The sequence below is a fragment of the Castanea sativa genome, chromosome 9 (genome assembly GCF_040712315.1).
Source record: "Castanea sativa cultivar Marrone di Chiusa Pesio chromosome 9, ASM4071231v1".
Lineage (NCBI taxonomy): Eukaryota > Viridiplantae > Streptophyta > Magnoliopsida > Fagales > Fagaceae > Castanea > Castanea sativa.
Window position 1 is genome coordinate 22,248,644 of NC_134021.1, and position 26,184 is coordinate 22,274,827.

Below are 26,184 nucleotides of genomic sequence, written 5' to 3' on the forward strand. Positions count from 1 at the left end.
CAAATTTTTTGTTGTTGTTGGTTTTTTTTTTATGAAAACACGACCTTCAAGTTTGTTCAAATGGGCCTTTTCAAGATAATCCAAATCTCTAAAGAAAAACTTTTTTTTAATAATAATATTTTTCAGCCTATTTTATTTATTTATTATCAAGCCATATATATAGATAGCTTTACAAGAAAAACATAAGTTACCATTCAAATCCAAAAGGAACCCAATCTTTATCTACTGCTAGTACAAAAGATTAACAGTTTATCCCAACTTTAACCATTTACTCAACTCTTAATAACAAAAATACAATTTTAAATGATAATTTTATTAATCTAAATAAAAACTCATGGGATAAATTAGATGTAAGGGCCTTCCAACATAAAGTTTGGCAATTCGCTTTGTAAAATAGTTAGACTAACAAAATTTGGTATACCGAGAATGGACTCACAAGAGGACTCCTTCGGCATTATTAAGGGCTTTCTTTACAACCTTAAATTTTTCAGTGATGGCTTTATTGGATTTCAGAACATACTGCTTGATGAAAAACTCAATGCCATGTCTAAGACTTTCAAGCTCTGGGGTGATGGCCACACGTGTAAAAATGTTCCATATAAGCTTATCAGGATGCTCAAAAAGGGCCTCGAATAGCATCCTGAAATGCATAATCCTTTTTGGGGTGAGCTGCTTCATGTTACCTAGTTCTATAGTCTTCAAAACTGCAAGGGAGAGAGTGAAAGAGGCAACCATCTCAGCTACAAATTTTGCAAGGTGCATTGACCTAATAAGCGGCATTGACTCGAGCTCTTTGAAGTGATCCCAAATACAAAACTGAGAAATTATAGCAATTCAAAGATTAAAAATTAAAAGTAATAGCATAAAAGACAAGACTCAGAAGGAAATTTCAAAATAATACAGAAACGAATTTAACACCCCACCCAAAAAAGAAAAAAAAAAAAAAACCGATGCCACTTTTGAAAGAGTTTATAATGAAACAAAATTCATGGCATGTAAGTGATGAGAATGCAACCTTGTACCTCAGAATAAATTGAAGTCATAATCAAAATAGCATCCATAAAAAAATAAAAAAAACTTTTTCAGCTTCTTATAAGGTTTAGATCCGCTATCTCCAATGCTGTTTTTGATCATGATGGAGGTGTTTAGTAGGATGTTGAGAAGAGTGGAGGGAGCTGGTTTGATCCGTGGTTTTAATCTTGAGGGTAGGAGGGATGGAGGGGAACGTGTTTCACATTTATTATTTGCAGATGATACTATCCTTTTTTGTGATGCAGATGTGGAGCAAATTCTTCATATTCGGTTGTTGTTACTTAGTTTTCAGGCAATAACAGGTTTGAAGGTCAATGTGCATAAGAGTGAAATGGTTCCAATAGGGGAGGTTGCTGATGTGCATGCTTTGGCTGATATCTTGGGCTGCAGAGTTGGAACTTTGCCTATGTCGTATCTTGGCATGCCGTTGGGGGCTTCTCAATTCTCATAACTCCCCTTCAATTTGGAATCCAATTTTGGAAAAAATTGAGCGGAAATTAGCAGGGTGGAAGAAGCTGTACTTGTCTAAGGGGGGTCGATTGATATTACTCAAGAGTACGCTATCTAGTCTTCCAACTTACTTTCTATCGATATTCACAATTCCTACTCATGTGGCTAATAAAATTAAAAAGATGCAAAGGGATTTCTTATGGGGTGATAGCAAGATTCATTTGGTAGGTTGGGATAAAGTTTGTGCGCCTATAGCCAAAGGTGGCTTGGAGATAAGGAAACTTACTACCTTTAATAAGGCATTATTGGGGAAATGGTTGTGGCGGTTTGGGAAGGAAGAGGGTAGGTTATGGAGGAGGGTGGTAGCTTCTAAATATGGGGAAGAATGGGGGGGGGGGGGGGGGATGGACCAAAAAGCTGGGTAGGGGAGTTCATGGGTGTGGTGTGTGGAGAAGTATTCGCATGGGATGGGAGGATTTCAGCAAAAATTGTCACTTTGTTGTTGGGTTGGGGAATAGAGTGAGGTTTTGGCAAGATGGGTGGTATGGGGATCAACCTTTTCAATTGGCATTTCCAAGGCTGTATGGTATTGCCATTGATAAGGAGGCTTCTGTTGAAGCTTCTTTGCCTAGGGAAGGGGCGGAGGAGAGAAGATTTTGAAATGTTCGTTTTAGTAGATTTTTTAATGATTGGGAGATGGATGAAGGGCTGCAGTTTCTTCGTTTAATGGGTTCCATTAACCCTCCCATGAAGGTTGGAGATCGGATGAGATGGAAATTGAAGTTTAATGGGGCTTTTGACATCCGGTCATATTATAACAAATTAAGGGATTCTCCCTCAACTGTTTTTCCTTGGAAAGCTATTTGGAGAGTAAAGGCCCCTAGGCGAGTTTCTTTTTTTGTTTGGTGTATAGCTTGGAATAAGATCCTAACGGGAGATAATCTGAGATTGAAGAGATTAGATTTTGTGGATTGGTGCATTATGTGCCGTCATTGTGAAGAGATGGTAGACCACTTACTTCTTCACTGTGAGATGGCTTATCGGTTATGGAGCTTTGTTTTTACAACCTTTGGCTTGTCTTGGGTTATTCCTAAATCGATCCCAAACTTGCTTTTTGGTTGGTGGAATTGACTGGGGAAGCATTCGTCTCAGATCTGGAACTTAGTCCCGTTGTGTATCCTATGGTGTATTTGGAAGGAACGGAATCAAAGGACTTTTGAGGATTTGGATAGTTCCAGTGATCAGTTACTTGCTTCTTTTAGTGGAACTCTTTTTGATTGGTCTCGGGCGTGGGGACTCACGTCTAGTGATTCCCTCCCTTCTTTTCTTTGCTCCCTTTTTCTCTTATAATTTCTTTGTTGTTTGGTTTTCTCTTCTGTTTCTCTGTTTTCTTCTCCTTGTACTTCCTGGGTTTGCTCTATGTTTTTCATACATAGAGTAGCATTTCGTATATATATCATTCTTACTTATAAAATAAATAAAAAAAGCTTCTTATAGGGCATAATATGGCATTTAGAAGGTAGCCAATTGAATTGCATGGTTAATTATTTTTTACTCATTGGTGAGTGATACAATATATTTGATGGTGTTTTGAGTTGTTAGAAGTATGCAGTTAAATAATTAAATTTACCATATCCCAATAATTCAAGCTTTTGGAATAATCGGTAATTTAACATGAGTAATACAAGTTAAAAGGGAAGAAATAAGGTACCATCACATATAACAGTACGTTGGTTTTTCTAATGATTTTGTATTGCCATGTATTTTCTTCTCTTTCAATTCATAGAATCTAATTGAAGGTGAATTAAAATAATTTTTATAACTCCCTCAATCTGATTCAAGTGGAGATATGGGCCAAGAGTGTCTAGATGCGCTAAACATTCATTCAAAAAGTTTTTGAGCTAAAAGCTGCATTACATTGCAGGGAAAAAATTCATAATTGTGGATTATCTAACAAATCACATCAACAAAGGAAAACTAGATTAGAATGATATAAGCTAGGAAAACAGTCAAGGGGTCAAATTCACATCAGCTCAGGTTCAATATGAAAAATAACCACATGAGCCCATGCTGGATAATGGTAAATCAAGCTGATAAATTTTATTATCTATTACCATTAGAAAGTTTTAACAGCTTATCTGACAAATGAGTATAGGCTTCATCCCAAGCCAAATGCAATAGAACTATTAGACAAAAATAATGCAGGCATTCTATGTCTTTAAAGAATTCAAATCACTTGCTACTAAGATTCTAAGAACCCAAAATAACTTGCATATGCTACAAACCCAACCCCAAAAATTCTACACTACCCCAACATCTTGTACACCTACACAGAAGCTAGCTTATTATTTGTGAGTTGTGACACACAAAGGCCATCAATCTCCAGTTCAAACAAAGTGGTGACTCTCAAACTCCCACCAGCAAGGTTGATAACATAACCAGGAAAGGCTCTTATGAAACCACAGATGGGTGCAAGAAATTGGATTTATCATATAAAATGATTGAATTGAAAAACTATGTTAATGTGCAGGAGACACAAGAACTGTATAACACAACAGCCTACAAATTAGGCAAAGGGGTCCAATAAATGGACTATGCAAATTTCACAAAGCTGATATAACTGTAACATGCTGAATGAATACCTAAGGTATATATCCTATGAATTTAAACAATAAATTATTTGTCAAAATTTAAACCACAAGTTTTTGTCATGCTTTCCCTTAAATTTTATTCTAGAGACATCCAACAATCAAGAGAAAGGTATATACTTTTTTTTTTTTTGATAAGTAATAAAATTATATAAATCATAAAAAACGAGTCACCCAAGTATACAGGAAGTATACTGGGGTAAAGGTATATACCTGTAAAGTGAACTTGTGGTTTTTGTCATGCCTACACAACTTCGAAGCCAGAACAGTGTAATACTTATTAAATGTTTTCTCCTCCTGTAAACAGCAATAAACAAGAACGCGCATGATCTCTCTGTCCTGTAAAAAAAATTGAAAATTAATTATCAGAAAATGAGATAAGACATCAGCAAAAATAAAAGTACAAAAAAAAAAAACCCCAAAGAAATAAAAAAGGCACCCACCTGCTGCCAATGAACTATAGCTCAGATGGCACCTCCTCCCCTTATAAGAGCAAGGTGGAGGGTGGGGTTGTGTATTCAAGACCCACTAGGTGCAATTTAACTTAGCAATCAAAATGGAAAAAAAAAAAAAGGGGGGGGGAGGGGGGGGGGGGAGAAGAACACCCACCAGCTTTCCCTGTAGATCCAAACTCAGAAGCTTCTCAAATGCATCAATGTAGTCCTCCCCACTCATTATTATACAAAAGATTTGCCTTCGGACCTCTGTATTCATTCGCTGTGCAGCAGCAAGCTGCAGCATTTTCTGGGCTTCAAGAACCTCCTTGTCAATTGTGCTAGCAATCTCTGCAACATTGTCCATTGTGGAAGCCATGTCCCCAGACAACCACCATTGGCCCTTCTTCTCAGGATCAAGAAGCTTGCTCCATTTGAGCCCTCTAATTAAAATACCTTCCACTCTTAACTGAAAAAAATCAAGAAACATACAATATTACACACACGCACAAAAAAGGATACTAAAAAGTCATGAATAATTAAAAGTAAACTTCGATTCCGGTCTAAAAACACCATATCACAATAAAAAGGTTACCATAACTTCCCCAGACTTGAGTTTTCATGAGCTATTTCACTATTTCAGGTCATCCTGGTATGGATAATAGTCTAAATGGCTAATGAAAGATAGAAGGTTATCTAAAGTCATACTCTAGTAAAACTTACCCTTTATCTCCTTTTGCTCCATTAAGCCAAAAAGTTTGTCAACTTCGACCAAAGAATGTGAGGAAGTACGGGAGAGTCTTCACTCATATACAATAATGTATTGCATTGAGTTGGTTTTGATAGAATAATGGTTAAACATTTTTTTATAAGTAATAAAATTTATTAACAAAAACAGGTCATGCTCACAATGATGAGAACTCCACAACATAAAAGAAGTACAAAGATTATGCAAAAAAGAAGAAGTGATTCTGTAAACACCATAAGGTTGTAGCTATTTGTAAGATCCCACACAATGGTTAAGCCATTCAGTGATTAAATTCACTATTTCTTAACAGCTTAAGCTTTTGGGATGAGTGGTAATTTATCATGCTATCAGAGTAGGCTGTCTTGAGTTGAAACCCAATCTCCACTCTACCTCACATTTTAAAAGATAAAAAAATAAAATTTTAGAATGGTAAGACCACTAGGAGTCTTGACACTTCTAGTACAGGAGCATTAATGTATATTTATGCTCAATGTATTCAAAGTTGATGGAGTCGGTGAATCAAAATATTAGAGTATTTTGAGCATTGAGACATGCTGGCCTATGTGTGTTTCTTTTCTTCCTTTCTCTTCTCTCTTTTCTTCTCTTTCTTGTGGTCTTTTCATGGGTATTGCTCATACAACCCCTAAACACCATAAAATTATTTTCTTTTCCTTCATCCTTACCACCCCAAATCAAGCCCTTTCTTTTTCCTATCAAAACCCTATAACCTCACATACTTTCTTATACTAAATAGCTATCAAATAACTCATCAAACCATCTTTTAATTGCTAACACAACCCCATAACCCTTCAACAATTCTAAACCCTAGATCACAAATTCTCCTAAATCTTAACAAATCACAACCACATGTAGACAAATCCCCAAGTATCTCACCAAGAAGAGTCAAAGGAGTCATGGACCCCCATCATGAGAACCCAAAATACTATCCATTCCACCACCTCTCTCTCTCTCTCTCTCTCTCTCTCTCTCTCTCTCTCTCTCTCTCTAATTTAACAAGTAAAAATTCATTACACTTCTAGAACGAGCACAACAAGTACACATGTTGTGTACTCAAGGGATGCTATAAAACAAAAATTGCACCAGTCAAGAAACTCAAGCATATTAGAGAGATGAATGAACACACTTAAAGCAACCATCCAATCATACAAGGGATGTGTAAGAAAGATCATCTTCAGATCCATTGTAGCTTATTCAATTCCTTCAAATCACCAGCTATTTAGTTCCCTCCATACAATCCACATTATGCCCAAAGGGATCACATTCAGAGCTTAGCTAACTGCCCCTTCCAACAGGCCAACAAATCAATTACCCAATTAGGCATAACCAAATGCACCCGAAATAAGCATAACACTAGAGACCATAATTCCCTGCACTATCACAATATAGAAGTAAATGATCAATTGTCCCTCCATCCTTTATTGCACATGCATCACCATTCCATAATTATGTTTATTCTTTGTAAAGTCTTGTAACTTACAATGAGAAGAAGTACTATTTGACCTAGAGATCATTGATCACCTCCACCCAAAAACAAAGGAAAAAAAGAAAAAGAGGAGTCATTTACTAGGAAGCACTTGCTCGGATTCGGGTGCGGGTGCGGTTCAGTGCAACAACACGGCAATACAAAAATAAAAAAAAATAAAAAAAAGGATACAGGTGTGGCGGAATACATTTATTAATTAATTATTAAATATAATTTTATATATTTTTTCTATATATCGCTAAGCATATTTTTTTTCTTCATATAATGGTAAACATATATCAATGTAAGTGTCATAATAGATAATAAAGGGAATACATAACCATTACATGATGTTCAAAAATTAGAATACAAGATCAAAAGTTTGAAACTAAAAATAAATAAAAGATAAGCGTTCAAGACAATCAAACAGAAGCAACATTAGTGAGGCAAAGAAAGGGAGAGATCGAGACAAAGGTTTGAGATTTTAGGGAGAGCTGGGAGAGTGAGCTGTGGGTCAGTAAGGCAAAGGAGAGATGGAGGGAGAGTGGGAAGCCGTCGGTCAGAGAGAGAGGAGACCGAGAGATTGAGAGAGAGCTGTGAGGTTGTAGGGTTTTTTTTCTTTTTTTCTTTTAAATTCAGCCTATTAAACGCAGTGTTCCATGTATAATTAAATATTTTTTATTGATTTTAATAATCTTCCTTGATTTCGGCCCATATCAGGCCATATTTCAGGCTGTGTGAAAAAAAAAAAATCATTAGGGGATGCGTGCAGCCGCATCCAGGCCGCACGGCACATCCTCGACAAGTCCAACATGGGTGCGCCGACCAAAATGGCTCACCCATGCTTCCCAAGTCATTTACCAAGTGCCATGACTTAGACAACAAAACAAGGTTTTAAAAAACATAATTGCTGAAAGAACTAGAAAGAACATGGCTTCAAGGTTTTAAGGCCAGATTGGGGTTCAACTGAAGTTCAAATCGTGATAACGTAACATATATTTTAGTAATAAATTAATACGAAAATAAATAAGTTAAATGTTCAAAATTTAGCAATCTAAACTAAAATAATATTTTAGTTAAATATATCTTAATTAAAGACAAGATGATATTTTCATAATTTATTACAAAGATTAAATATATATTCTCTTATTATTAAAATATTTGCACAACATGATAATACAAAAAATTCAAAATACTAATATAATTATACGAAATAAGATTGAATAGAAAAGTAAAAGTCATGACTCATGTCTCCTCCACACCCGCCCCCCCCCCCCCCCTCAGTTCACTTTCCCAAAGAAACATATCATAAGAAATACCCCCGTCTCTCTTTCACCGAGTCGCTATGTGCCTCTCTCCCCTCTCAAAAATCTCTCTTCCCCAAACAAACAGATCATTGAGATCCTGGAAAGCACAGACACAGCATTTGGGTTGCCGAGCTTGTGTGTATGATACAGCTGCACGCATGTCCCAGCCTTTTTTTTTTTAAATAATGAGGGACATGGCTGGATACGACCCGGTCTCGGCCAAAAAAAAACAAAAAAACAAACGAAAACCTGAAACACACCTCTCATGCCGATTGATCTCCTCCCTCTCTCTTCTCTCATGCTGATCTCCTCCCTTGTCTTCTTCTTCTTCTTCTTCTTCTTCTTCAGTTCAGATCTGTTTTCCTAAAGGATTTTTCCCTTTTGCCCTTTTCACTTGGTTTGTCTGTGTGTGTGTTTAACTTTATTTTGCATTTATCTTCTCCACCAACCCACACGTGAAAAGCTTCTTTTTAAATTTGTCTTTTATGAGTTAAAATCCCATCAAGCCAAGCAATTATATCCTTTTACAATTATTTTTTCATTATTTAGATAGATAATAGATGCGCGCACACACACACATATATGGGTTTAAAATACTTTTTAATAATCATTTAAAAACAAATAATATTTTTGTTATAAAACAAATTTTGTAAGCTTTTAAATTTTATATATATTTACATATATAATTAATTAATTCATAAATGTATCCCCGCCATACCTGTGTCCTAGTTTTTCAAAAATTGCCATGTCACCATACCATATCCGTGCAAGTGCTTCCTAGCAGAGATCAACCCTTCTAACCAAAATTAAAAGATGAAATCTAGTAGTGGTGGAGCTTCCAGCAACGAGCAAAAAATGGCTTAGGCTTCCAGCAACTACCAATGAGATCAACTGCCATCCATTTTTAGCGAAATTACAGGGAAGAAAGCTGGCAAACCTTTGCCCGGTTTAGCAAACCAAGAAATTTGACTGCAGTTTGGACAGTTCACAGAAGGAAAAAAAAAAAAAAAAGAGAGAAGATTTCTGGTTTTTTGGGTTTTAAAAACTGGACTGGAGGCCAGTTCTCAGTTAGCTTGATCCGACCAGCGGGTACAGTCAGATTTTTAAAACTAAAAAACAAATGAACACATGAGTCTTAAGTTATCATGACTCCAAAATTAGTTCTGAAAGAAACCCAAATAAAATAACATTACTAGTGCAAAGAAACTTGATAGTAAGAGGCAACGTTAACTACACAACCAAAAAAAAATATTTACATTTTACTCACCTAAACTTACACCCCAAATTATAAGAATGTACACTTACCCTCCTAAATTATACCCCCTTTTACACTTACCCTCCTAAACTATGAGAAAGCACACTTTACGCTTTAAACTATACCCCTTTTACACTTATCCTAAACAATGAGCATGCACACTTCCTTCCCTAAACTATAATCCATTGGATGGGGTGCAAAGTGTTACGTTGTTAAAAGTTTCGGGGGTTAAGTGTGGACTCTTATAGGTTAGGGGGGCAAGTATTATGCAGGTGATAGTTTAGGAGGGTAAGTGTGCATTGTGGTAGTTTAGGGGGGTTAAGTGTAAAAAGGGTATAGTTTAAGAGAGTAAAGTGTAATTTTCCCAATTAAAAAAAAAAAAAAACCATTCATACAGATATAGACACATTAACAGTGCAAAGAAACTTGAAGATAAGAGGCAAGATTAACCACACAAAAAAGCCTCCCCAAACTTGCTCTTGTTAGTTGTAGACACTCCACAGTGACGCTAACCTAGTTACTGGTAACATCTCTTCCTATTGATATAATGAAATTCCAGCCAAACCAAACATGCCAACCCCTTAAAAATCAACCCCCCACCCCCCAAAAAAAATGATAAATTTGATAGTTATAATGGGGAAGGGGGGATTTGAACCCAAACGTCTTTGTTCGAAACACCATGAGGTGCTAATTGAGCTAAAAGGCTCTTGGAAAAATAAAATAAAACAAAGTGATAGAAAATGATAAAAAGAAAAAGACCGTGTCACTATAATGAACAAAATGTAATAAGAATGAACAAATAAACTAGCAAGACCTTTTGCAGCCACTTCTTTATCCGTGAGTGATGAGCAGGATCCTCTTTAACTCTTTTCTTGTTGTTCTTGATGTCACATATGGTTTCAAGCATAAATTCCATCTGCAAAAATTCATGAATTATATGCAAAAAGAAATAACAAAAAGAACCCTTTTCATAATAAAACTTAAAGTTACATAAGGTTACCCTTTTGCTAATTATATTTTCCTGGCCATCTCCAGAGGAGACCTTCAACTCATTGACCCTATTCTGAACATTGAGAATAAAATTTTTCATGGCAGCAGGATCATCAGCCCTTATTTTCATGCCACAGCCTATATAGTTAAACTCATTCACATTAGATATGACTTGCCAGCACTATCATGATACTATAAAAAAGCTAGAACAGTAACATCAAGCTACTAATAAACTTAGAAAAATGAACTGGTTGTGGAATACACTTAATACCGATACTAATACAGAAACGATATATATTGGTTTGATATGCAAGCTTTGGCAAAAGAGTGGATCTCCATTGATATTAAAAGCTTATAGTTGGAAGAATTCTGACAAGAATCTAGAAAAGCAATAAAAACCACATATGCTAAAAACAAATACCAAATTTTAAAGAGGCTTACATTGTAAAGTTGTCAAGATGACAGAGACATCAATCTCTGTTAACCGCTTGCTCAACGTTAGCAGAAAATCATATATCAAATCACTGGGAAGCATCATCAGAAGAAGGAGCCATTATGTACAATGAGAGAATTGAAAGACACTAATTGAAACAGATGTCAGTGAACTGTGCAAAGACATATACACTCATCAAGCAGCTACTGCATTGTACAAAGATTGCTTGTATTATGGATTCACCACATGGATTCATCAAGCCACATCATCTAAATGGTTAATTAATGCAACCTAGGTGCATTTTTGAGTTTGAGGATTAACCCCTCCAAAAAATATTTGGAGTAAGGCTGTTTACCAACCACTTTCCCAGGCCCCACAGAAGAGGGGCATTGTGCACTGAGCATGACTTTTTTTTTTTTTAATTACACATGTGCTAAGTGATTTTTGAATTCACGGCCTCACCTTCCACCTATTCTTATGCAATAAGAACGTTTCATATGAGGTAGAACTCATAGGTTACATCATGCCACATCGTCCAAAAGTGTAGTGCTACATTATAACAGAAAAGCATAATAATTTCCAATTCCTTCTATTCTGTTTCAGTAAAAAGAAGCAATTTCAGAATCACTGTCATGGAATACACAACCACGTCTTACCATAACCTAGTAATTTTAATGAATGTAAAGCAACTAATGTTCACTTTTTTTTTTGATAGGTCAACTGATGTTCACATTATCATAAGAACATTGCACTTGCAAATGTTAATGGTTCATCACTCCATTCTTGACAAAGCATGTATCTTGATATGTACTAGAAAGTTTTAATGAGCAGAAATTTGGCTGCCAGAAAATTATTGCCTCATCCAGTAACCCACTTTAACTTGTGTATGATATATGCTTTTAGTTCTTGAAAAATTATTTTATTTTTTTTGAAAAATCATTTTACTTCTCACTATAATATATTTCTACAAAGCGTCAAGGAAAACACAAGTTACCTACCTTGAGCAAACTCCAAAAATGTATAAATAGGAGAGCAAAAGAGTAATATTTCGCAAAGAAAGATTGTCTTCTTTGTGGTACTCATCCTGGGTACAAAAACAGAAATTTCAGTACAGTTACTAAAATCTTAGCAAAGGCTTTTGCCACCTAAAGCCAAAAATTTCTCAAGTAATTAATCTTGAGAATCCAAACATAAAACCTGCTATGATAAAGATCTAATAAATTTCTGAGTATAAGGTGTACCTCAAAACATTTAGCAAGTGAAGCCATAAGCTTTGCACTAAATTCATTTCCAAACAAACATGCCATCCCAGCAACAAAAGCACCAAAAACAGCAGCATACCTACACAAAGAGCACGCAAGCAACTATTAAGACAATTATAAGAAGGAAAAACAATGATAAAGACCCAATTTTATATTTACCTATGGACTAATAGAATTTGATTAATAACCATAGTGAAAATATTTTCCATCCACATATGACAATTGCAGCAAAATGGAATATGAACTATAACTGGAAGATGCCATCTTGTGCCATTAATTATACAAGTTTTGGATCAAAATATTCCACTGGGACTTAAGAGAGAGACTTTTGATTTGCAAAGCGACCTTCATCCTGCAAAATTAATTGATGCACATGCAATCCAAGTCTTTCAACTAATGAAGCTTACAAGCTTCTCAAAAAAGACAATTATTAACTACAATTTTGAAATAAAATTTAGAAGCAATGGCATATAGACAATTACAAATAGAAACAGATTATCATTTTATCAACCAAAAAAAAGGAACAGAAACATTTTTTTTTATTATAAAAAGCTATTGCCAAATCAACAAAACAAAGAAAGAAATTTAAGAAAACCAAAAATAGCTGACACAGCTTATAGCTGGATAGCAGTTTAAACTTTAAAATTCTGTCCATTTCGATTGAAAATATTTTCCTAACAATGTTTTCCACATTTTCTGGCCATTGGTGTGGTAGAAAATTTTGGTCCACAGAAAACACTTTCAAAAGCCAACGAAAATAACTCCAAAGAGGCCGAAAATGTTTTCCCTTTAAGCGAAGCGGAAAATATCTTGTCATTCCCTTGTGCCCTCAACCCTCCCCATTCCTTTGTGCTTCTGCCACCACCACCACAGCCCACACCACCACTACTGCCATGCCACTGCTACCATCACCTCTGGTAGCTTTTCCCAACTCTCAACATGAAAATCAAGAAGATAAATTGAAACTCTAAGCCCTCTGACACAGTGCCATGGGGGCTCAATGTTTACTAGGTTTTTGTCATGTGAGCCAATCTTGTAAGGGTAACATCAAACAGGTCAATGTAGTGAATAATGTGTTACCAATAGGTGATATCATACCGGTACCAAAATTATCTAACAGCTAACAGGTAACATCACTATTTGAACCATTATTGTTATGATAGCTTCAGAAGTCAAAGGGTTGCTTGCTTCGGAACATGGTTTTGGTCAAGTTGATCTTGTCTTGAACCATTGTTGTCAGTTGTTAATAGCCTGCCTTCACTGTTACCCGCATAAAATATATATATATATATATATATATATATATATTATATCAAAGAAGATTTTACTCTCCATACAATTCACAAAGGGAAAGACTGATCCCCTCCTATCCTCAGAGTTCTATAATAAGTTCTAACTGTGAAATCCTGAGCCTTACATAAAATCCAAGTCATCCTATCCTCTTTTTTTTTTTTTGATAAGTAATCCTATCCTCTTGAAACCAATGTATCTTAAACAAGTACTAGTTCTTCAAAAAGGAATCCAAGGATTACAACTCCTAATCATACACTGCTGGAATGAAAGATGGATTCCAATGAAGCAATCAGGAGGGTTGTTGGTGTCGTGCCTATATAGTTCTAGAAGTGAGGGTCTAGGCTAAGCCATTTCAATTGTTTATTAGGATCATTATCATTGCAGTTGAGCATAGCTCCCCTTTATCTAGCTTATGGTTGTGTGTGAATTCCATATTATCAATCTCTTTTTCTTGTTGTGCCTATAAATTCTCTAATTCAGTCTTCCTCCATCTTCCAACATTAATCAAAGATTTATTGCATAAAAAGGACATCATGTTCACGCTGGTGAACAATTGATAACTGATACAAGCAACTCAATAAGAGATACGAACAAAAAGGAGAAAATCAGAAATGGAAATACATTATGTAAAACCTCAAATTCTAACCCACTGAAATAAAATCCCAACTAGTATAGGCTTCAAAATGCAGATCTCACAATATCTTCAAAAGTAGGATTATTACGTTCCCGCCAAATTAAACACATAAGACAAGCTGGAACCATATTCCAAATATCAGAAGAATGCTTCCTCAGCCAATTCTACCAACCAAAAAGAAGGGAGGCTATTCTCTTCGGCATCACCCACTAGATCCCAAATATCAAAAAGAACTTCTCCACAAAACATAAGCAAACTTACAATGGAGTAGAAGATGATTTGCAGTTTCCTCATCACAGTGGCACATGCAACACCAATTAACTAGAGGTAGACGTCTTTGAACAAGATTATCAATGGTAAGAATACTACTCCTAGCTGTTGTCCATAAAAAGAAAGAAACCCTTTTAGATACCTTTATACTCCAAATGCACTTCCAAGGGAAAGAGATAGAAGGAGAACCATCTGGAACAGTAAAAAAAATTATAATAAGAATGAACATCAAAAACACCAGAACAATTCAACTTCCAAGTCAATGTATCATTTCCCTCGCCCCTTGGCATATTGGAGTAAAAATGCTCAAACAAAGAACATACTCTCTCTATCTCCCTGTCATGAAAAGCTCGACGGAATTATAAATTTCAACTCCTATTACCCCCTTCTAAAGTAGAACCAACCAAATCGAAAATCCAAGCTTCTTTAGACACAGACCAAGCAAAACGATTCGGATAGAGATCCTTTAGAGGGACAGGCCCACTCCAGGGGTTGTACCAAAAACGAATACAATGGCCTTCCCCCACAACATACTCCACTTGTCTAAAGAAACTCTCATATCCTGCTCTAATATTCTTCCAAATTCCACAACCATGAGTCCCTCGAACATCCCTAGTACACCAGCCCCCACTACCCACTCCGTATTTGGTTGCTATAACCTGATGACATAACCTGTGAACTTCCTTCCCAAAGTGCCATAACCACTTACCAAGCTCCGTCTTCCACCAACACAATCTTCTTTCTCTCTCTCTGTCTAAATATTTGTTTATTACAATTTTGGGGGCTTGAAGAGCTACTAAACCAGAGTACTAAAATTTCAATTAAAGGTCAGGTGGAAAGAAAATTAACATGGAGCACATTTGCATGCAAGCAAAGCGCTGTTGAATAGATTCATTGCCAACACAGATGAACAATTTTTACTTTTGTATTGATAAGTAACAAAACAAAACAAATTAATTAATAAATTTTTGATTTGGAGTAAGTGAATAAATCAAAAGAAAATAAATAAACCCTTAACTGTTCATTGCCACGAGGACCTCCAGAACAAGATGCCAAAACCTCCTCACTGAAAATTTGAGAAGCAGCACCACGAGTAATAGACTGCAGATGGTTGAAACAAGGTGAACACTATGATAAAAATTGACAAGATAATAGTTCAATAGTAAGTTTCAAGGTGCTGAAATATTAAATAAGTGACGATAAAGCAACTGCAGACTGTAACTTCCAATGACAGTTCTCAAGGGTCAAATTTATTTTTTATTTTTTATGATTAGTCAAGGGTTAAAAAAATTGGACAAAATGATGTCAGAAATGTTTAAAATGCAAACTCTTTTGACCTAGATATCAGTCTTCCAATTTTTGTTGGTGAAATTAGAACCTAGAGCTAACCCCACCTCGACTGTTTACCACCTATTCATGACAAATTAGTCTATTGTCATAAGAGTTCCAATCCTCCTTTCATATGATTTTTCTTTTGTTATTCCCATTTGCCATGGTCTGGGAATATACAGAACACATCATAGGGGAAAATTTAGACAGAATATATAAAATGAATAAGGTATATGAAGAATGGCATACATGAAGAATATTGGATATTTCCCTCGTTATTGATTCCACGTTCGATTCAGATAACCTGTTCAGAAGACCTGGAACAAAGGTAAAGATCAGAAATTTAGAGAGAAAATAGAAACTGAGCCTAATAAACTTAAGAAGCATAGATTTCATACCACGTACACGTCTACGTATTTGGATATGCTCTTCTGATTCATTTCCTGCACGAGCTCTCAAATGAGGAGCAATATATTTTCCATTGCCCTTCCCTGCAGGTGCATTAGCAGGAACTTCATTGGCAGCACAAGACTGGACCGGCTTGGATGTAGCCACAGCTGTATCAACCACCATGTCACCTTCTTGTTCTTGCTCCGACAACTTTCTTTTCTTACGCTTCTTCCTTGTAGAAGCCTCATCCTCGTCGGGAACTTCTTCCAAAATGTGTACGTCACATGCTTCCACTGGTTCAGAAGAAGTTTCAACACTGGAGTGATCTGCTTGATCCAATGAAATGCTCTTCGTCTTCTTCTTCTGTTTCTTAGTCTCAGGTCTCTTTCCAAAATACTGTTGGAGTTCTTCTTCTTCCCCAGAAGAATCAAACAAGAAATTGATACCATCATCCTCTCCCCTTAATTTTCCACCATCCTTGACCTTGAGTTTCTTGGCAAGTCTCCTTTCCATTTCCAAGTCCTCTTCTGCTAATAAATGAGTAGAATTGTGCATGCCCATTTCAAGATACTCCTCAAACTTAGTCTTTTTTTTCAATATTCCTTTAGAACCCTTTTTTCTTTTCAGCAGCGGCTTATCCTCCTCCTCAGAATTAGATTTCTCCTTCTCCAAACTCTGACTCCCACTCTCAGACTCAGAGTTTCCATTTGGTGCCAAAAATTCTTTCTTTTTTACATTCTTCTTTTTACCAGAAGATTTATTCACATTTTTGGACATTTTCTTAAGCTTTAGAGCTTTCTATAAGAACAAAAAAAAAAGGAAAAAAAAAAAATAAATAAATTTTCTCTGAGTCCATAACTATAAAAACTAAATATATATATAGTTTGACCTGATGTTGGAGGCGAGCTTCATGTATCTGAGCTTTCTTTTCCAACCGAGCTTTTTTTCGGATTTCTCGCCGTGATCTTTCTTCTGATTTAGTCACTGTAATATAATTATTATTTAATTAAAAAAAAAAAAGCGTTTTCCAAGTTGGAACGCATAAAGATATTGGTCACTCACCCATTATTCCCTCCCTCCTAACACAAACAAAAAGCTTTCCAAAGAAATTCAACAAACACAAGAATCAAAATATCATAGTAAATTTATTTGATTGAAATAATAAAAAAGAAGTTAAGTTTACTAATGAAAAGAAAAGAAAGGCCAAATCAAATCAAATCATAGTTACATATAGGGATGGCCATAGGTAGGGTATGGGTATACCCGATCCATACCCGACCCGAAAAGCTTACCCATGGATACCCGAATATCAATATCCATTAATATCCATACCCCCGAATCTTACCCGAATTATTATCCATAGATATCCATACCCTACCCGAAACCCGAAACCCTTTTTTTTTTTTTTTATGCAAATCATTTTAACTTAAAAACTAACCAATAGCTTTATCTTAAAAAATAAAAAACTAATCAATAAAAAATTAAAAAAAAATTATTGATTAGTTTGTATCTACTTCTTTTTTTTTTTTAGAGAGATATAGTTTCTTCCACCCTACTCTCCTCCATTTTCTCAGTGCCATTTCATGCACTATGAACTCTAAATGAAGATTCCAACACAATGTCCATAGAGCAGAGACAATACATGATATCATGAAATTCAAGCACATTAATTATTTCTTTTGCAAGCCCCTTGCACAAGATAAAATTAGAGTGCATAGATATTGAACTATCCTCTGGCTCTATGCCAAAGCCAAACAAAACATGGAAGGGAAATAGATGCACATGAATGTCACTCATCATCATTTGATAAGCCACAGTAGATCAGACATTTGAAGCACCCGAGTCAATGAGACAATAATCAAAATTATTGGTTGCACAATGCACAATTTTTAATCTTGGCATGGAGCAGCCCAAAATTAGTTGTACAACATTAATGAATTTCAAGTAGTATAATTTATTCAGCAATCTAACAACTCTAATTAGCTAAGTTGTATTATACTTTTAGCAACATATAAAAGTATAATCTTATCATTCAACTCAGTAAGGATACATCAGAGAACATCTTATCATTCATCTTTAATATAGAGCAGAGAACATCTTAGCAATCTACAAAAAATACAATATAGATCAGCGCAGTAATATAATTCAGTCGGCATTCTAACAAATTTGATATGCCATTCACACACAATTGCAGCACAAGTGACCTGCAACTGAAGCATTAATCTGATATGCCAATTTGGTATAGGTAATACTCTGTAACACATTGACATTGATACCAATGGAAATCATTTTACATACTGGTCAAGGGCATTTAGTGATATAAAAGAACAAATCTGCAAGTAGGGATCTTTCATAGTGTAATATCAATGATCCAAAGTATCCAATTCATAACTTAAAAATTCATCCACAATTTTAGAATATAAAAATTCCATATCACAGATGGTGCAGCAACAGAAATTACACAATCAAGTCACTGAGCAATATTTTCCTCTGCCTCTTCTGTGTTGACATAAAAATGACAACCCTTTATACAGATAAAAAGAACATACTTCTGTGTTGACATAAAATTGATCTTCCACCTTCCAACCTTTCCCGATCCTTGTTGTGTCGCAGCTCTAGCAGGCGCGTAAATGACAACCTACAATTGAAGAAAAAAAGTACTTTTGAAAGAAAACCTTAACCCATCAGTACTAAAACGCATTACCAATCCGCCTAAATATAAGCATTTCCAGCTCCCCTCAATTCCCGAAACACAAGCACATAATATACCCAGCTCACAACTATCAAATTATCCACTCACACACACACACAAAACCCAGCTCAATTTTCATGTTTGAAATTGAAAGGCCCCCAAGTCTACTTAGCAAAAATTCAATCTCAGCAAGAAAAACATATACCCAAATCCCAAGAAGTCAAATTTTCATTTCATATATTAAAAATTAATGATCTTATTTTAAAAATGGTTTGGTGATCTTATTTTTTGTACTGTTCACTTTATCCATTTTGTGCGACAGTTTTGAGTAATTAATTTAGACTTTCAGTAATCACGATTTGGTTTCTGCACTATCCATTTCTAAAATTTGAAACATCCATTGCTTAATTAGTTTTCACAGTGCAAAACCTAGCTCTCAAATCAGATATACAATATCATGAAGAAAGGTTCAGCCATTAAACAAGAAATTGAGAATGCTTGAAGAATTACCAAGTCTTACATATCCCCAAATAGAATCAAACACCTTAATGCAATCAAAAACCAAATCTAACACATACCCAGTTGATAAAATTCAATCAAAAACCAAATTCAATACAACAATCCCAACAGAACCCATTTTCTAAAACCAAAAACGTATAATTGTTCATTAAATACTCCTAAAATCTAACAAAGACCCAGGAAAAAATATTTGTGCAAAATAATAAATAAAACGAAGAAATTGGGCTTGCCTGAAATTATGATTTTGGAATCAGAAACGAAGAAATTGTTCAACTGTTTGTTACGATTTTGAAATTAGAAACCCCGAGGCCTCTGAAGACGCACCCAAACCCACCTTCCCCAATCAACAACGACCTGCTGAACCGATTTTGGTCGCCGATTTCAGCTCCGAGAAGCTGAACACTCGCAGAGTCGCAGATCGTTGGCTCAGAAACACGGCCGAGTCAGAACAGAGAGAGAGAGAGAGAGAGAGTGACGGTGAGGAGAGGAGAGGCAGAGAGAGTGTCTGAGTGTGAGTGAGACTGTGAGAGAGTTTAGGGCTTTTTTTTTTTTTTAAATACGGGTTGGGTATGGATATTATCCGTACCCGACCCGAATAATTCGGACAATATCCATACCCTACCCAGTTAAGCTTTACCCATTAAAGATTGGGTATTACCGAAATATTTAGATCGGGTAAGATTAGATATTCATTACCCAATGGGTATGGCCATCCCTAGACTTACATACTGGATTGCAATGGGAGACGGCACCAACTGCTACGGAGTTGGAGTTGGAGGCCTCTACTGTATTCTTTTACTACAAACTCTTCTGACAAAAAAGGCAGTGCAGATGGTGAATGAAACTCCAACGAAACAAACTCCTTTGAGAAAAAGAGAGGTGGGTTAATAAACCTAGGAGGGTTTAAAATTTTTTTTTTTTAGTTTTTTTTTAAACCAAAAAGTAAAACGACGTCGTTTTATAACTGATATTAAAATTAATACTATCAAGTACTAAAACAACGTCGTTTTACAGTGCCATTTTCTTTTCTTTCTGTTTTTTTTTTTTTTTGTGAGAAAAAACAGTGCCATTTTTTTCTTCTTTCTCCTTCTTCTTCTATTGCTAAAATTATTAATAAGTTTTCTTCTCTCTGTGCAGAAACAGAAAACCATATAGTATATACACTGATATATGATATATATATATACACACATACAGTGCAAAATAGCCACCGGCAGTCTTCGGTTAGCCCAGATCGCCGCGCCGGATACCTACGGTGGGTCTTTGCTCTACCTCTATATATTCTCGTTGCAAGGCTCCAGTTTCTGCTTCCAAGCTCTTTACATTTTTTTATTTATTTTGAATCGGCCCTTTATACTTTTTTTTTTTCTTTTTTTGTGTGGTTAATTTAGATACATCCAGACTCAAAGAAACTGGTTCCTATCTATCATATGAGCTTCATTGTTGATAATATTGTTCCAGACTCACTTCGTCATTGTGTTTCATAGCTTCTTCCACTTCAAATATATAGTAGTGTTATTTTTAGTTATTTCAGTTGTATTGTGCTGTTGTGTACCTTCAATTTTGACTATTTAAGCCACTCATTTTTTTTCCTTGCTGTGTGGATATTTCAAGGCAATGACACTAAGTTACAAGGCTCTCTTGGCTATTCAAGCTAATGATTTCTTTTTTGATAATCATTTGTTACAACTTACAACAAGTGGGGAGGGGGAAATTGAACCCGGGTTCTCCTTATAAAGGAGATTAAGCAATGCCTCTGAGCTACAAAAGGCTCTTGGATATTCAAGCTAATGATTTTGAGGAGATGAAGTTAGTGATCCCTACATCTTTGTATAATGAAAAATTAAAAATGCAAAAAGCGGAAATATAAAGTAGTTGCCAAGTAAAATTTGTAGTTTTGGACATTTTAATTTTTTGCAAGATATTGCCATTATGCAAATAATCTTGGTGGTACTAATGAACTACTCTAAACTGATTATTTGGGGACAATGATCCTGTTTTTTTTCTTTTTTCTTTGAGAAAAAAGGACATTTAGTCCTAAGGGGTATCATTCACAGAATACTACACAACTACAGAAACACAAACACGGCTCTTTCCATCCTCTCTCCATCGTCTCATCTCCTCTCCTCTCCTCTCCTCTCACAACAATTGATCAATAGCCTTTTCTTCGCTTCTTTCCCTCACAAAACAACCAAATTTCACGTCTGCTAATGAGCAAAGAGTGATCAATGTTTCATTCAAGGGAAACACAATTAATGAACGTTACTTGCATTGCATAAAAAGGTGCTTAAATACAAGGTTTTGGAGAAGAAAACATAAACATAGGACAAAATGAGAATACTAGACCTTATGTTGCATAAACAAGTCCATTCCAGACTAGGGTGCATGTTGATGTTATCCACAAACAGAATATTTCGCAGAATATCCTTTGGCATTTTTTTAACTTATAACTTGAAGATCTGCGTTTTGTATTCTAGATCCTGTGCCTAAGTGAAAATGTTGCCCTATTCATACCTGTTGACATCATGATTGATACTGGACATTGATGTAGGACAAATTAGGGATTTGTCTAACATTTAGTTGTGGTGGGTTTAGGGTTAAGAAAAAAGAAGAATTAGTGAGAAGTTATGGCTGTATAGGGGCTATGAGAATGGTACTTGTAATCAGAGTAACCTTAGAAAGAAAGAAGAGAAAATAAAGAGAAGATAGAAAGAGAAAGAAACCACAAAGGCCAACGTGCCTATTGCTCAAAACACTAAATTTTATTAATCAACTTCTTGTATTATCTTTTTTTTTTTTTTTTTGATAGGAAGACCAAAACTTTTATTTCATGAAATATTCAAAACACAAGCATCCTGGGCACATGCAGATTCAATCGGACCAGGACATTCCTCAATCCAAGTGACAAAGTCCTCAACCTTACAAGCATATTGGGCCAATATGTGGGTGGGCATTCCATGCCTTTTAACATGTGAGAAAGCAAAAGTCCTAAAGCCTTGGACTTGTTGTAGAATACACACGTAACTAAGTTTTGAATGGTCGACGACGCTGTACTCAAGCTTGTAGTGCATTGTAGACCATGAGCGAGTCTCCTTCTAAGATAACATCCCTTACGCCAACTTCTGCTGCAAATCGGACCCCTGCCTCCAGCGACTTTGCTTCGGACTCCAGTGCTCCAGCCGGGACCGCGCAAGCCTCTTGCTCGGTGCGGCGACCACCTCCCCTGCGTTATCTCCCGATGACCACCCCCATTCTGTTGCTTTCTCTTTGTGAAGACAGCCCCCATCAACGTTCACTTTATATTTCTCCTGTTGCGGTGGGCTCCACCTCCGTCGTGTTTGTACTCTCTGGCCGACCTCAAGACTTTCATTTGCATTTTGATACTCCTCCATCATCATTAATGCACTTTCCGTACCTTTGCTCTCCCAGGCCTACCTTTCCCTCCATGGATGATCTCATTCCTATTCTTCCATATTCCCCGGCAAATCATCACCGTCGCTCCATCAAGCCGGGCATAAAGTTGTTCCATTGTTGCACACGACGAGATGACATCCATGAAGTCCCGTGATGGCGTCACCTCGAATGGCATGAGCAGGTTTACTTGAGGACCATATATCTTTTGCATGCTTACAAGACCGAAAAGGTGGCCGACGGTCTCGGTATGGGTCCCACAATATTCACACGGCCCATTAACGTGATTTTTCTCCTCCATAAATTCTCCTTAGTGGCTAGAATATTCCCACATGCCTTCCATGCAAAATGTTTTACCTTATTTGGCACGTTCATTCCCCATAAACCTCTCCATGCTTTTCTTATCTCGGATGGACGTGAGCTTGAACCCGCCATTTCTCCTTTCAAACCATCATCCCAAGCCACCTTGTACGCGCTCCTCACAGAAAATTTCCCATTTTTCTTTTCGGCCCACACTATTGTGGCACGGGCCCCATTAACACTCAAAGGTATGCTCAATGTTGCCTCCGCATCCTGAGAAAAAATTACGCACCACATCTACTTTCCATTCCTTGCTCTCGTTATCTATAAGATCACAAACCATGGTTACCGGTGTGGTTTCTTTCTGTGGTGTTACCTCTTTGTTTGTTTTTGGTGTTGGAAGCCATTTATCCCTCCATATTCTAATATGTTCTCCATTACCCACCCTGCCACCTCATGCCCCTCTAACTATTGCTTGGTGCATGGATACTTCTCCATGCATAAGAAGGTTGGCTACCCAAAACCTGCATCCACGAAGTCACACACAGGGAAATACTTAGCTTTATACACTCGGGAAAAAAGTGAGGATGAGTTTGTCTGCGGCGCCACCCTTGCTTTGCTAAAAGCGCAAGATTGAACGTCTTGAGGTCTCTAAATCCCATCCCACCTCTCTCTTTAGGTAAACACATTTTTCCCGGCTAAATCCAAGCTAGCTTCTTCTCGTCTTTCTGTCCCCGCCCAAAATTGTCTCACCATCCCTGTCGGTTCATCACACAAGTTATTTGGAAGCTTGAAGCGGCTCGTGGTGTATGATGGCAACGCTTGGGCCACAGCCTTTATCAATACCTCCTTCCCGGCACTAGAGAGTAGTTTTTCTTTCCAACCAGATACCTTGTTAGCTACTAGTTGTTTCAGGCGAGCAAAGGTATTCCTTTTCGACTTTCCCACCAAAGACGGAAGCCCCGGATAGGATTCATGTGGTCGAATAACTGTGCACCAAACAAGGCTTTGATTAACTCCTTCGTACTCGTTTTAGTGTTGGGGCTGAAAAATGAAGCTCTTCCTCGGTTCGATTGTTGTCCAGGATGATGATTCATAGACTTTTAACACCCTGCTTATCTCATTGCACTCCAACATAGTGGCTCTTCCAAATATGAGGCTATCGTCGGCGAAAAATAAGTGTGATACACGGGACCCCTTGCGGCCATTGCAACACCTTTCAACTTTTTTCCTAGGACGGCTTTATGCGGTAGTGCGGACGGACCTTCGGCACGGATTAAAAACAAATAGGGTGACAATGGGTCTCCTTGTCTTAACCCACGCGTAGGTGAGATTTGTCCGTAGGGAGTTCCATTGACGCGCACGGCGTATGTTGCAGGGACACGCAGACATGCGGCCCGCAAGAATCCACCTCTCATGGAAACGAGCTTCCTCGTTATTTGTTGCAAACATTCCCGCTCCACCCGGTCATATGCTTTGCTCGTATCTAACTTCGGCGCCATCTCGCCAATCTTCCACTTCTTCTTCGGCTAATATGAGTCATTAGTTCATGCGCCACCAACACATTGTCCGTGATAAGCCTCTCCGACAAAGGCACTTTGGTTTTCACCTATAATGTCTTGTAGTACCACCTTTAACCGATTGTACTTGCCTTGGACGCCGGTTATAAACTACATTACACAAACTTATCGGTCTATAGTCGGTTACACACGAAGGATCCTTGGTCTTGGGTATGAGCACAATGTGCGTTTCATGGAACTTAGGAGGAGCTATACCATGGTTAAGAAAGCTAAGAGCCGGTTGTATAACAATATTGTTCACGGTAGGCCAAAACATGGCGATAAAATAAAGGGGGCATGCCGTCGGGACTGGCGCCTTCATTGGATGCATCTTTGTTTTAATGCTTTTGACACTTCATGGGCTTGAAAGTCTTGGATAAGCATGGAATTCATTCTATCGAGTCACCTTGGTGTGTAGAGCATCGAAGCATTTCTTCACTCACCGCTGGTTGCGCAGAGTTAAAGAGGTCCTTAAAATATTCCACAAAAACTCCGCCTATCTTTTCCTCATCATCTTGCCTAGCACCGTTAGAGTCCATGATTTTTGAAATCATATTTCTTCTATTTCGATTAGATGCTTTTGTGTGAAAAAAAGATGTATTACGGTCCCACGATTTCAGCGGCAATTCCTCGATCTGCGGTGCCACGTATCCTCCTGCTATACTTATCATCTTATTCAACTCCATTTTTGTCTCGTGGATTACCTCCATGTCAACAACATTACCTTTTTCCTCCTCCAAACATTGAAGCTTTTCCTGTAAATAGGATATCTTCCTTCCCGCATTGCCGAAGGTTCTTTTGTTCCATGACACTTTAGGGACGTACGACATTCCTCCATGCATTTTGAAAAAGGACAATCAGGCCACCAAGTTCACCTCTCTCCCATGTACGAGATGTTACTATTTCGCTACATCTATCGTCCCGCGACCACATCGACTCAAACACGAAGAGTTTTGGTCGCTTACGATTGCGTCGTCGATCTCTATCTGCCTTGAGAGTATGAGCATACGGTGATCGATACAGAAGTTGCCTTGTGAAAGAGTCGTGCACATGTGGGAAACACGAAGCCCGGTTGTAGACACTTTCTACTGTCAAGCCTTTCACGGACCCAACCTCGCGAACCCAATCGCCTACTCCACGTAAAGTACGGTCTATGTATCCCATATCCCTCGTATTACTTCTATTTATCGCTTCACGGAATTGTCGCATCTGCCCGTCCGGACGTACATTGCCTCCCTTCTTTTTCAAGGGTGCATTATCTCATTAAAATCCCTATACACACCCAAGGAAGATTACTTGACATACTTAGTTGTTCCAACAATTTCCACGACTCCTCTCTTTTGCTTGTCTACGGGTTACCATAGAACCCGGTGAACCGCCACTTTTTGTTTCCTCGTTCATCGGTCACAATGGCGTCAATATGGCGGGGTGAGTATGTACGAACATCCACTCTTGTAGAGTTTTTCCGAGAGAAGCGCCAAACCGCCACCACGGCGTACACACGGCACCACCAAACCTTCTTGTCGCTCAACTTCCTTTTGATACTTGCCATCTCTGATACTTCAAACTTGGTCTCTATTATAAAGACCAAAGTGGGATCTTCCTCCAAAACTATCTTACGGAGAGTATTAGCGTGCGGGGGTTCCCAAGCCCCAGCACGGTTCCGGCATATCGAACTCATGGCTCCCGGCGGGGCCAATCGCTTGTGCGCCGCCGCTCCAGTTGTTGTGCTAATAGCTTACTAA

At 37.3% G+C, this 26,184-nt stretch overlaps 1 protein-coding gene across 3 annotated transcripts; it reads right to left on the reverse strand.

Annotated features, from left to right (window-relative positions):
• Positions 1–282: 282 nt before the first annotated feature.
• LOC142610544 (uncharacterized) lies at positions 283–20,041 on the reverse strand. Of its 3 annotated transcripts, none has more exons than XM_075782379.1 (14): positions 19,899–20,035; positions 17,021–17,054; positions 16,848–16,942; positions 15,967–16,756; positions 15,818–15,885; positions 15,258–15,340; positions 12,022–12,121; positions 11,779–11,864; positions 10,789–10,871; positions 10,358–10,485; positions 10,172–10,273; positions 4,740–5,033; positions 4,344–4,469; positions 283–704 (listed from the first exon to the last, which is right to left on the reverse strand). In XM_075782379.1, the coding sequence occupies exons 2-14, from the start codon at positions 17,022–17,024 to the stop codon at positions 699–701; spliced, it is 1,965 nt and encodes a 654-aa protein (XP_075638494.1). In that variant the 5' UTR covers positions 17,025–17,054; positions 19,899–20,035; the 3' UTR covers positions 283–698. The 3 variants fall into 3 exon arrangements, with proteins under 3 accessions (XP_075638494.1, XP_075638492.1, XP_075638493.1); XM_075782377.1 differs by having other exon boundaries at positions 283–816; XM_075782378.1 differs by lacking the exon at positions 17,021–17,054 and having other exon boundaries at positions 283–816; positions 19,899–20,041.
• Positions 20,042–26,184: the final 6,143 nt, after the last annotated feature.

Coding starts and splice junctions, on each gene's coding strand:
- LOC142610544 (XM_075782377.1), bottom strand. Junction 11,865..12,021: donor CACTTGCTAAATGTTTTGAG/GTACACCTTATA, acceptor TTTTGTACCCAG/GATGAGTACCACAAAGAAGA. Junction 10,274..10,357: donor AAAATATAATTAGCAAAAGG/GTAACCTTATGT, acceptor GAATTTTTGCAG/ATGGAATTTATGCTTGAAAC.